This window comes from Nesoenas mayeri, assembly GCF_963082525.1.
Source record: "Nesoenas mayeri genome assembly, chromosome: 11".
Lineage (NCBI taxonomy): Eukaryota > Metazoa > Chordata > Aves > Columbiformes > Columbidae > Nesoenas > Nesoenas mayeri.
This window is the reverse complement of record NC_137563.1, coordinates 9215190-9228665: the sequence shown is the minus strand read 5'-3', so window position 1 is coordinate 9228665 and position 13476 is coordinate 9215190. Positions and strand designations below refer to the sequence as shown.

The 13476-nt window shown below is 44.1% G+C and overlaps 1 protein-coding gene across 2 annotated transcripts in view; it reads left to right on the top strand.

Moving 5' to 3' along the window:
- Positions 1–13010, top strand: part of IGF1R (insulin like growth factor 1 receptor) — a 164218-nt gene extending 151208 nt beyond the window's left edge. For both annotated transcript variants that reach the window (XM_080351578.1, XM_080351577.1), the window contains exons 19-21: positions 2065–2194; positions 6604–6738; positions 12593–13010. In XM_080351578.1, coding sequence (XP_080207704.1) covers positions 2065–2194; positions 6604–6738; positions 12593–12959 — 632 coding nt within the window. In that variant the 3' untranslated portion in view covers positions 12960–13010. The remainder of the gene's footprint in view (positions 1–2064; positions 2195–6603; positions 6739–12592) is intronic.
- Positions 13011–13476: the final 466 nt, after the last annotated feature.

Sequence of the window (13476 nt, the reverse complement as noted above, 5' to 3'; positions counted from 1 at the left end):
ACATTGAGTTGAAACTCTTGGAATACCTCTACTTGCTGCTGTTCCAGTGGGGAAATGGTACAGTTGGGTGGGTTTAAAAAGAGCTGGTGAAGCCGTGATTTGAGGTGCAGATGCTGCAGACGTCTGGGCGGATGGCGTAGTTACCACTGGTGTGTCACTCACTTTTCTGTTAATGTGCAAAAGTCATTCCACCTCCTGTTTTACTGATTAAAGAATAAGGGTTTTAGGATTATTTTAAAGCATATCTGATTTGGAAGTGGAGTGTAAGGCTTGAATTCATTTGGATGCTTTCCAATCTGAACTGGAGTTCGGCTTTCCAGGCAACAGAATGGCTTTTCCTCTACTCTGCTGTTAGAACACAACTTCTTTTTTTCCTTCAGCATCCTTCCAAAATAGTGTCAGAGTCTTTTTCAGACTTCTCTCCAGAGAGGATGATTTTAAGCTTTTGGCTGTTTTTGAGTTGTGCACATTAAAATAACACGTATAGCAACAGCCTGCTGCTGTAGGAAACTAATTCTTTTTCTCTGAGCGTAATGCAACTATTTTGATAATTTGTGTAAGTAATCCTGTCATTTGGGAGAAAGAAAAAATTATTTCATTTTGAATGACTTAATTAGGAAATAAGATCTTTGGAGGATTTTGTGCATTTTCTGCAGGTTCGGGGAAAGTCAGCCTGAATCCTTCCCATTCCAATTTCCTTACTCTTCATCCCCCCACCAGCATATTTTTGCAATTCTTTGAACTGAAGATGGTGCATTTCTTCCCTTTAACGTGGTACATGGTTACCCCGAAAGCATTTTGTGGAATATGCTGCACACTGTTCTCATTTATGTACCAGTATGAAAATCCCTTCGTGTAGACGCAGTTTGGGAGCATCTTGACAGTAACGTGCCAGCTCAGACTGTTTAGATCTTAGAGGAAGAGCTTTATGCTACACTGTCCTGTGCTTGTTGCATATCTGTTTCTTATTTGCATTACATTTTTAAAGAATTTTCTGTTCAGCCAGAGTAAAGTCACCCTGGTGTGTGGGAGTGATGGAATAGCTGCACAGATGGGCTTTTTAGTCATAATCACTGAGGGCATCCGTGTCCCCAGCAGACAAGGAATGAGAAGCATCAATGGTCAGTCCCTTATCCCAGCCTGGTTATAATGACACCCATAGACTTGGTAATAACACCTGTGAGAACTGCAAGAATTCTGTTCTCTTTTCACTCCGCTTTTCCCAGGAAAAAACAAACAGGGCAACTACAGGTCTGTATTGATGAAGTGGATTTTGCCCTGGATCTGCTATGTTAGCAGACAGCATTTAATAGTAGTGAAGAGATTTGATGCCACCTGATTAGTTCACTTTTTGGCTAGTGTCTGCAAACATAGTTACTGGTTTAAATAGGCTAGTCCAGGACCCAGCAGTTTGGTGTGCAGAGGAAAAAGTTCTGGAATAATGAGTTACAGTCAGGAGACGAGCATTGCTAGGTCTGAGTCCTGCAAATGCTTACATATTTACAGCCATATGACCCAAAGTATGTCTTTAACATTGGTCTGTGTTTGTCTTAAATGAATAGCCTAATCCATTTGAGATGGAATATTATACAAGCATTGGAAATTACCTTTGGAAAGAGAAAAAAAAAAAGTGAGAGAAGCATTTGCCTCAACATGTGAGATTCTTTAGTTAAAGATAATAATAAACAATAGTATGAAGTAAGTACTAAAGGAGCTCTTTAAAAGGAAAAGAAAATAATTGAATTTTAGGACAGATTAGTGAATTACATGACCTTCAGAAGACTTAGCTTACTGCAAGTAAATCCTGGATCTTTTAGTATTAATTATTTAAATTATTCAGACTTCTCGTCCACCGAAGTCAGTGGTAAAGATGTCCTGCTTTTTTGGGGAGGGAAGCGAACCAGCCCTAAGGCAGCAGGTAAAGTGCCTGCAAAGTAGAGTGTCGTGGTAACAGATTGCAGATTCTTTACAAAAACTTAGAATCTCTGCTGGCTGCAGTGGTTTATAGTAAAGCAAAATGTTCATTATAGCACCATGCAAACTAAAATCGTTTATACCTTCTAGATTTTGGCATGACAAGAGATATCTACGAGACAGATTATTATCGGAAAGGAGGGAAAGGTTTGCTGCCTGTGCGCTGGATGTCCCCGGAATCACTGAAAGATGGAGTCTTCACAACGCACTCCGACGTCTGGTAACCAAAAAGGGGCTCTGAGAAACAGTCTTATCCCCTCTTCTTTCTAGCCTCTTTTCTTGTTGTCGGTAGCTTAATTAAGTGTATTGCTTCTCCCATCACTTCAAAGGTAACTCTCTTTTTCCACTGTGAAGCATTCTGCTTTCTAGTTCATAATTCCATTGCAAAATCAAGAACTTGTGATGCTCAATTCTGCTCTTAGAGCAGAATTAAATGAATTTCCAGAACCGGAGGTGGCGGCATGTTTCCTGCTGTGGGCTGTAAAATCAGTTGTGCAGTGCAAAGCATTACCTTCACGTGGAAGAGCAAGTTGTCATTTTTCAAATTGCCCTCCTTCAAGAAAAGCATTAAAAGTTGCCAAGAATATAGAAAGGATCATAGTGCTGACCTGCTTTTCTATCAAAACCTTCTGTGTAAATAACTTCACTTTCCCGCAGACGGCTTGTGTACTCTAGCAGGTTTTTTCTTGGGAGTTCTCCCTCGTGTAAATGCTTCTCCATTTGGAGCTCTATTTGCTTGTTTTATATACCGCAAGATGCAGAAATAGGTTTTTCTTTCAAAGCACGTTGCGTAGTTGCTGTATCTGTGAAGTTAATAGAGACATTCAGGAAATTTCAAGATACACTTCTCAGAAATAATAGTCTGGAACTATTCCCCCCCACACCCCCAAAAAAACTTTTGCAGATAGGTATAGGGAGGACTTGGCAGAAGGTGAACGTGTACTGGCAAAACCTACACTCCATCTTTTATGGTTTCTCTGCCTTCCTAACAAGGTGTTTTTACTGCTGATCTGTTACAGAATTGGCAGCTGATTGCCTCCAAATGTCTAGAAGTCAGTAGGAATGATATTTTAGTAGTAAACTGCAATTTCTTTAAACAGCTTGAGGATTTGAGAGTCAGTGAAAGGTTTGTAAGAGGAATTGTGTTGCAAGAAAAAAGCAAAGCGTCAGAATGTTGCTTAATTTTTTTTTTTGCATACGGCTAGTAACTTATTTATGAATTCAGTAACTCTCATACTCAGAAATAGGTGAAAATAACCGCTTTGGGTTGAAGGGGAAGCTCCGTTATCAGTCTTTTATCTAACAGAACAGCGCAGGTACACTTTTGGCACTCCCCCCTGCAGTAAAAGAATTTTTAGGATTTGTAAGAGCATCACAAAGCAGACAGAAATTTGGAATGTAACACTAGAAAATCCCCAGATGTAGAAGTGAATGAGCCTGCAGTGAAGAGCTGGCAGACCTGCCCGTTCTTACCACACAACAGGAACTTTTAAGTCCAGCTGTTGTATCCAAACCAGAGATCAGGTGTCCGGCCTCGATGATGTACGACACTTGCTGCTTTTAACCCGTAACTGCTAAGTGACATTATTGTTTAAACATAACTTAAATCCAAACCAAAAAACCTCAGAGATGTGATGCCGGGTTAAGCATCAGAGGTAAATTAGTGCTTTAGTTGTTGCAGTATGTGCGCGAGTTCTGCCTTCAGCATTAAAACATTTGGCCTTCATCAGCCATTCCCTCCAAAGCGGAATTGAGCAAATAATATTGCAGTTTATCAGCAGGACAGGCTGAGCAAAATATCGCAGCCAAAAGTCACAAGAAGGGAAGGAGCTTATTGATTATATGGTTGGAAAACTTGGAGGGGCTGGAGTAAAATCTGTCAGGTTTTTACTTGAAAGCATAGAGAGGAAAAATTGCCAAATGGAGAGCAGGTCCCCAGCTCTCATCTGTGCTTCAGACTGTTCCTCCTTGGAGCGGTTGGTCATCTTAGTTTTTAGAAGTGACTTATTCTGAAGTTCAGTTGACCTGGCTATACTGTTTTGAGGTACAAAAGCACTGGTTCAGCACAAGGAATGTGGTGTTTGTTTCGAAGGCGTATACGTTGTGTTTGCCCCATGTATCCACAGCTATAGATTCAGAAATTGAAATCTGAGTTCCAAACGTAGTGGAGCTGGGTTTATCCGTGTCTGTTTACTTGATCTGCTTATGGCTAAAAGGATTGTTCTGGTTTACTTCTCAATAACTTTTAGAGCAGACACCAGCATTGAAGGTCTCTTCATGGCAGGAGGAATTACCTGACTCCTTGTATTGGTTCAGATTTTGAAGCTGCTTCATGAAAACCGCGTAGCTTGGCTGTTTGGGGGGCCATTCATTTTCATCAAACAGTAAAAGATGTTTGAGATTGTTTTTCCTGCCTTTGTGACATCTGGTTCCATGTTCTTCGAGATCAGTTTTAAAAGCCAGAATGTCAAAAAGACAAAACTGTGTGAGTGGTCAGAGCCCAAGATTTATAAGCTGTAAGGTGAAATGGCAAACTGCAGAAGAGTGTCTGGAGATTCCGAAGGGTGGAGCTTTATTTTAGCAATTCATTCTTTTATTGCTCCTCAGACTGAAGAATGAGGTAATTAGACAAGACTGTTTTTGTTGTAGTTAGGGAAGGAGAACATTTCTAAATTCATGTAATGCTGTTCAGGGTGAGGGCGTATTTCTATGAATATGTCTTTAGCATCCTGCATTCTTTCAGAGCTGGTAGTTGCCTCCAAAGAGCAACATCAGTTGATTTGTTATGAGAATAGGACTAGTAGGTGCACAAGACTTGTTCTCATTATTCCTGCAGTGATCAAAGTAGCTTCAAAGGCACCAAAATGTTGGGCTGACCCTCTGTCCCTCCCTCCCCTGAAAGGCAAACAATTGCAAGTCTGTTTGTGGCTTCTGGCTCCAGATGGAAACCAATTCAGATACACTGGAGAACTGGAAGATAAAACCGCGCTGCCATAACCAGCTAATAATATTGGACTCCTGTTTTCACAACAATGCCCTATTGAAACTATGCTGCTTTTTTTTTTCCTCTAAGCTTGACTCAGCATTTTAGCCGCAGGAGAGAAGGCATCATCTAGACTGTTTTTCCTGCACAGCAGCTCTTAAAGTAGATGACTTTTCAGTGCAGGGCAGACAATTTGAGCCATGTCTGCTCAATAAACTAATTTTAAATGGAGATATTTTTAGAAAGCGTCAATACTTACGTCCAAACTACCCAATTACATAACTATGCTTATCTTTTTTCAGCAGTAATCAATTGCTATTATTAGACAGACTTTGTTTTTTTCACTTCTGTCCTTTGTAGTTAGTTGGAAGGAGCTGGCAGCTCTGTTTCGAGAACATATATATTACATATATGTTTCAAAAGGAGGGTAACCAACTTTCTTTCTCCTGGGGGCTTGAATGTTTTGCTATTGAAGCAGCAAATTAGGGCCTTGGTTCCAGAAGCTGGAGAACGTTCACGTTTCTTCCATCTCCTTTTCAAAAGTTGGTTTTCTTGCTTGCCGCTGTACGTTGCGTGCCTTGATCCTTCCTTTGCACCTTTCACTTGGAGTGTGAAAGAAACCAAAGCAGAGGGGTAAATGGAAGTGGTGACCCAAGAAGTGTGTGTGTGCCCAGGAGCAGAGGTGGCTTGGCGTGCTGTCGGTGGCCGGGCAGGCGCGGTGCCCGGGCTGCTGCTGGGGTGGTGAGGGGAGAGTGCAGCTTTCACATCAGATTTGTGTGTCTCGGGTATTTTTGATGAAAAGCTGCTTGCCCTGGAATGAGAGCTCACAGTTCTTACTGCCTGGGTACCTGAGAGATGTTACTTGGAGATTTGGAGTTTAGTTTTTTAAATGTACAGATTTTTTTCTTGCTATATGTTTGGCTTTCTGGGGGGAATTGCCAAGCCCACTTCAAATAACCATTATCTGCGACTTCTCTACCTGCTTAGAAGGTTTGATTCCCCTCACCCGGCCACACACGGATCTTGTTGTAGACTCCCGTGATCAGCCGTCTGTCCAGCCCGTGGTGCTCTGTACGGGAAGCACAGAGATAGGAACAGATTTTCTTAACTTTTTTTCCTTACCTGCACCTTTCCTTCTCCTCTCCACTCTTCTTCCCACCTCTCGGGGCACCTGAAGTGTGAACTCAAAGCCGTGGTAAAGGACAATGAGATAGGAGCTGATTTTCCAGGCGAGCTCACAGCTTAAACCTCTTCTGAGTTAGGCGGCTTCTGGTCAGTGCAGTGAGCTCGTGGTGGCTTTTTCACTGGCCTATTCCGAACCCGTGTAACCCCGCAATGTTGGACCACTGAATAATCATAATCACATAGACTATGGTGTGAAAAATTGAGATGTAGCATTACCAGCCTTTTCTTAGACCAGTCTGAAAAGCCACTAGAACTAGTAGCCTGTTTCTCTCCATTGACTAGAGGTGTTTGAAGGCTCCTACACTAGATGATGTGACTGTCACCATAGCTGCATACTTTTTACCAATTGGAATTTTTTGGTAAAAAAAAGTACCTATAGACACCTGGCTTCTGAGCATCGTCTAAGAAAAATACCCCTATAAAGACTGCATAGCTTTCTAAAGTTCTGATTTGTTTTCCAGGTCTTTTGGTGTTGTGCTTTGGGAGATCGCCACGTTAGCGGAGCAGCCGTACCAAGGCATGACCAATGAACAAGTGCTGCGCTTCGTGATGGAAGGAGGTTTGCTGGAGAAACCAGACAATTGTCCTGACATGCTGTAAGTGTCAAGTAGCACAGTTTGTTCTTCTGCTCCCATCAGTGCCTGCCCTGGCTGCCACAGGAGGGTGTTTTAAAAGGGTGACTAATGTGAGGTGCCGCTTGAACAGTCTCTGTAAATCTAGTGTTTTATAGTAATCAGACATACCAGAAAACAACTTTGCTTGTGGCCAGAATCTCACTTTGGGCTCTTTAATAAGGAAACAAACCCTAATCTTTGTGTTCCTGAATAAATTTAGATTTAATAAAAGCTCATAAGTGACATTTGCTACAGCAGTAGACTTTGCGCCAAAATCTTGTCTCTCCTGTTTAAAGCAATTTTCTAGAGTATAAAGACAAAGAAGAGCTTAGGATAAGCTGACATGTGTTGTGCAAAAACTCTGTGGAATTCTACTTTTTAGTTCAGCATACAGATAAATGAATGTATTGTTCCTTCGTCTGAAGCAGCATTGGATCTGCTCTTTCAGTCACAGCGCTCATTACAGCGAGATAAACAAATCTCCCCCACTAACAGTTTCGTTTCCTGTGAGGACAGAAGTATGTACGCAGAAAAACCTTTGCCTGCCCCTAGAATCGATACAAAGCCTTGCAGCAAAGGAGGGGATGCGGGGCAGCAGGGGAGGGGATGCGGGGCAGCAGGCTTCAGTTTTTAGCTTTACATTGTTGAAACACTTCTGCTGGCTTTTGTGTACAGCGCTCTCAGTTGTTCAGAGTTTATTACTTTGATATACTTCCCGAACTGGCTTTTGGGAAGGAAATACTGCGTCTTGCAGTTATTGAAATTTGTTGGAGGCCCACGTAAGGGATACAATCACTTAAGGGCCTCAGCTGCTTGGGATTCTTAGGAAAAGAGCTTTTTTGGCTGGAGTGCTGGCTTTGGTTTCAGATGACAGGCAGTGGGTTTTGTTGTTTGAGGGGGGTGGGTGGTGTGTGCAGGGGGAGGTGTAGCTGCCATGTGATTCCTCAGTTTCACATTCTTTCCCTTCCACGATGCTGTGGAGAATTTCTGGCAGTCGGATTGACTGGAGGGTGTTTAACACGATCAGAGCTGTGTGATGGAGGGGGGAGCAGGCAGAAATGGGGGAAGAACAGGGTGTGTGAGGGGCTCAGCTCCCCGAGTCCGTAGGAACAAAACACCTCTAACGCTGAGAACAAACTTGGCAAGGGATTCAGCGTTAGAAATTTCCCATGAACCCGGGCTGTGTGCAGTATGGACACGGCGACCAGGGCAGTCACAGCGAGAAGCTGCACGTTACACAGCCCACCCGGCCCCTTCTCCATCCTCCTGCTCTGCCCGCTGCGTGTTGCTCCTGCTGAATCCGCTGTCAGGACAAGTGGCTTGTGAGCTGGGATAACTTGGTTCGTGTCTGGCAGAGCAAACCTTTGTACCTGTGTGTAGCAGCAAAGGCCTTTTTTGTGCTGATTTCAATGAAGAAGTTGTTCGCGCATTAGTTGTAGCCACCAGGACATTAGTTTGACATAGCAGAGGTGCAGAATAAAAATATTCCTTTTGATTTAGCCACTTCTCTCCATCAGAACAAGCAACAAGGATGAACTTGAGCACATCCAGTTTGGTGGTGTCTTTTTTTTTGGTAATACAGTTGTGTATAAAACATCCTGACTCTGTCCAAAATGCAAAAAAATAATAATAATTGGAATGTATTGACCTTGGAAGGTTATAGTGACTTGCTTTAGCTCCCTTTCAGCTTGTGTCGTCTTTGTAGTAGGACAGACACGCAAGTCTGCTGAAATTCAAATAGGCTGTTGTAGCACTAACAGTAGGGAGCTCCAGGAATAATCTCCACCTTTGTTCTGTGCACATACATTGGGCATTCGAAGAACCTGTTTTGTGTTACTCTGTTTTGTTTCATTTTTTGTGTGAATGGGTTTGTTCTTTCCCGTCTTCCATCCCGTTTGCACTCTCACAAGTCCTTGGTAAAGCATGGGGTCTTCATTTTGTGCAGGTTTCTAAAAGATTCTGTTTGAACACCCGTTTCTTGTCATGTCTGTGCCAGTTGAAGGTGTTTTTTAAACAGCACAAATTCTCTCTGCTGGAGACTGGTCTGTGATACAAGATGTCCAGAAAGCAAGGCCCACCTACTGCAGGAAGGTCAATACACTACTGGTGCTTGGTGCTGGGTGACAGCAAGCAAGGAGCTACTTTTTTCTTCAAGTTAGTTTGACCTGGAAGCGACTGAAATTATGGGTGGAACACGAAATGACCTTTGCATATAAGAAGGGAATATACTGACATCCAGAAACCTCAGAAAGCTGAAGGAGGTGAACTGCCGTGGGGAAGCGTAGATGAGAACAGAGACAAGAATCTTGCTCCAACTGTCACCGAATCTGCTATTTTTAAGCTTGCGGCTGATGTGAGTGTTGACACAGCCGTGCGTGCTCCAGCCACAGCGCAGGAGCTTTCGTACGTGCCTCGTGTTGCCCCCCCTGCGTGAACACTACGTGGTGCGAGCGGGTCCTGGACGTTCCTACGGCCGCAATGCCAGTAATGCTGGTGGCGGCTGTGCTCTGCAAACCCCCGTCGCTGCCAGGCAGCAGCTTTTAGATGGAGAGCGAGGACACTCGAACTGCAGAGGTTCTGTTTGCACCTTGGTTCTGTCAGATGCTTGTGCGAAGGGGTTTTACGCCGTGGTTGTCTTGTGGTTCGGAGAGGTGGTAAATCCCTGTGAAAGGGGACGGTATTTCTAGAGGCTTTTAACTCTTACACAGGGTGAAATGAGACTCTGTTCTGTTTATGCTGCACCCTCTTGGCATAGTTTGCATGATTTTACAGACAGAACCATGCAACAAGACAGATGGTTCAAGAAGACGGTGCCAGGAGAAGCTTTGCTGTTTTTCTCCTCGTCCTGTGCAATGAGTTCTGGTTTTATGTACCACCATTGTCAGGGCAGCGTTCATCAGGTGGTGGCTACATGGCAAGGAGCTTTGTTACAGCCGAAGCTCTCGGACAGCGCGTTCCCATGGGGCTTCTAAAAGTTGTGGAGGCAGTTTTCCACTCTGGTTTTGAAGCAAAGTTGCTTCCCCCATATGCATTGTAGGTGACCAGACTATTTACGCGTTGCTGGTTTGCCCTTCTTCGGGGCTCTGCTGTGCAGAGGTGAATGGGCAGCAGAGGTCACAGGCTCACAGAACAGTTGGGGTTGGAAAGACCTCTGGAGATCATCTAGTCAGGTCCTTTCGCTTGTCCCCACCAAACCAAGTCTGATGTAAAGCACAAACACGCACTCCAATGGAACGCAGCTTCTGTCATGATTTTCCATTTTCTTTTTTTAATTTTAATGTCTCAGTGCAAAAAGTTTCTCGGTTTCTGCTCAGTTGTTTGAGCAAAAGATGCACGAGGGAGACACTGGCTGTTGCTGTATCGCATGACGATGGCTGCAACTTCCTTGAGCTCGCTTGCCACCAGTCAGGAACACACTTTATTAAACTGCTCAGGTTCTGTTAACAGCCTGTAAATTCTTCCGTTGTCTACTGGAAAGGATTTTGTTGTTGTTGTTTAATATAACGTAAACAAGGTCTTTGAACCCACACAGTTAAAAAGAAAAAAAAAAAAATAATCCTTTTATGGGAACTCTGTAGGGTTTTTAAATCTGGAACGGCTTAAAAGAAACATCACATGTCCTTGTTTGTGCTGATGTCACATGCATTACTCTGCTGCTTGTGGTATCTCCTTAGCGCTGCCCTTAGGCCCCACGGCGAAGCGCCAGCGAATATCCAGTGTTCTTGGCTGCAGCCAGCGCTTCTATTCAGGGCCGCAGCAGTCAGCTGGAAAGGAAACAGCGATGAAGTAACAGAAATGGATTTTATATATTTATGTCTCAAGCTTTCCTCCTTGTTTGTGGGTGAGGGTATAGTGCAGTTTTATAGTTTGACTTCGCTTTCACTATGACAGATTTCTTAGAGACTCAAAAACAAGCAATAGTTTAGCCATGTTTATATGTCTACGTGCCTGTTACAGTACAGCGCTGAGTACCCCGGCAGTTCTCCCAGCACAGACTGGTTTTACCAGCTTCTTTTTGGGTGTCACAAGGCCATGCCGAGGTGGCTGACTTGTGCTCATGCCGAGTTGTGCCAGCAAAGCTCTAACAGGAACGTTTGTGACTTCAAGCGCACTTCAGACTGCTTTTGTTTTGGTTGAAGAGCTCTCAGCAGTGTTTGCATCCCAAACACAGCAGCTTTCCCGCTCCTTGCTGGCTGAGCTGCGAACGCTGAACCCTCTGAGGAGATGTAACGGTGCTTCCCGAGGAGCGAGTTTCTTTGCTCTGGTTTTGTTTCAGGCCGGGGCTCCCAGACCGCGGACCCCGCTGTGTGTAGCGACGCTCAGCAACAGGCCCCAGCATCTTCCAGCTCGGGTCAGTCCTCTTGAAAGGTTTGCTCCAGAGCAGGGACTCTGGAGACATAAGGACCTTAATCTGTGATGGGCTTACGTGCTGTAGGTGTTCCTGCTCCGGCAGGAGGATTGGACTAGATGATCTTTCGAGGTCCCTTCCAATCCCAAACACTCTGTGATTCTGTGCTATTCAAAAAAGGAGTGAAATTTTTTTAATTTTTAAAACATTGCACACACTGCAGCAGAGATCGGGTAAACTGCCGCTGGGGCATAAGGCAGCAGGAGCTGATTAGAGTATAAAATAGAGTTGCTTGCTTACTCTGTGAAAATCTACAGTGGTTAGGAAGATGGTATTGTTGTTCTATAGAATCAAAACTACCAGTTGAGTGAGGCGGCTCCCCTGAGATGGGGGGGCTGGCAGAGCTGGGCGAGCGGAGCCAGGCGGGGTAGGGCTCTCACTGGGGCTGTGGGGCACGGTGCTGGGAGGTAAATCAGAGGTGGGAACGATTTTCCAGGATGTTTTCTTAACTGAAAGCTTTGTTTTTAAAATCCATTCTTACCCTAGCACAGACAGTAGTAGTTTTGGCCAGCGGTGGCTTCCTACACACAGCCTGTTTCTCCAAAGAATTAATGCTAATCTTCCTTTTCTTATTTAAATTTGTGCTATTACTTGCGCTATGTTAACAGAAGACATCCCTATTCCACCTTCACAGACAGTGAAATCCTTTCTTGTGTTGTGTTTAAAGCTCAGGGTGATCTCTCAGGAATATCCAATTCTGCTGTGTCATGAAAATGCTGTTTTCATTATGTACGTGTTACTGTTTCATTTTGTGGTTTTGTTTTGCCAGCATGGGACATTGTACAGATCTAATCATGGATGTGCTCAAACAGGTGATCTCACACTCCATAAAATATTAATGCATCCCTGGCCGTAAATGAAAACACCATCATACAAAAAGAAAAGATTAGAGAATGTCTTTGAGATTGGCAAATGTCTTTGGGGGATTACAATTAATTTTAATGCAATTTTCTTCTTTCAGGGGGGAAGAAAAACAGTGCTTTATCTTGTGGGTATTTGCCATTTTAATTTTTTCCAAGACAATATTGGTAGTGTAGGGATTGGTTGCATGAAAAAGATACTCTGAGAGACACTGTTGTGGAGCTGTATGACTAAACACGGGATATTTTGGAGGAAAAGAGAGAAATACCAAGTCAGGATAAAAATGTGAAATGCTTCTGGATGTCAGGTGTCCACAAGACTGTTCTATGGGCAAGTGTGTGTGTGGAGAAGGTTGAGGTGGGAGCTGTGGAAGTAAATCAGTGATGAGAAAGAAGGTCAAAATGTCACACAAGGATCTCGGCCTGTGAAAATTCTGTCAGGAGATCTTCCATGAGAACGGAATGATTTCTGAAAACGTGTGGTCGGATCCACTCAGGGTTGGTTGGGCTCCAGCCGGGACTCATAAAACACGTCGGTAAATGGTTTCGCTGTGTGTTTCCTGTCCAGGTTCGAACTGATGCGCATGTGCTGGCAGTACAACCCCAAGATGAGACCCTCCTTCCTGGAGATCATCGGGAGCATCAAAGACGAGCTGGACCCAGCGTTCAAAGAGGTCTCCTTCTTCTACAGCGAAGAGAACAAGCCTCCGGACACAGAGGAGCTTGACCTGGAGACTGAAAACATGGAGAGCATTCCTTTAGATCCCTCCTCCACCCTCCAACCCACTGACAAGCACTCAGGACACAAAGCCGAGAACGGCCCGGGCGTGGTGGTCCTGCGGGCCAGCTTCGAGGAGAGACAGCCCTACGCACACATGAACGGGGGACGCAAGAACGAGAGGGCCTTACCGCTGCCCCAGTCGTCGGCCTGCTGATCCTTAGACCCAGAATCTCACCGAATCACACAGAAAAGAAAAAAAAAACAACACATGCATTGGGGGAAGAAAGGAAGAAAGTTACGATATATTCAAAAGCCTACTGTACCTCAGTGGATCTTCAGAACTGCCATAGCTGCACTTGGGAGAACCCTTTTTTCAGTAAACAAATTACCGTATTTTTCTTTTTTCAATATGCAAGCAGATGTTTGTTTCAGTAAAGGACTCCGTTCATGGGGCACACAGTTGGCCTTTTAAAACTCTAATGTTAACACTTACTAGCAACCGAAAACTTGAGGTCTGATGTCTCTCTCTCTCTCTTCTCTCTCTTCTTTCTCTTTCTGTCTCTCTCTTTGCTTCATAATGGGAAACATATCTGCGTGCAGGTTCGACCGTACAGCACTTTTATCCGATCAAAGACACCGCAGACCAGGTGGCTCCCAGGTACCCTTGCAAGCACCTGCCTAACACTGTAGGTCTTTCTAAAAACAAAAAACAAACAAACAAAATACAGAAA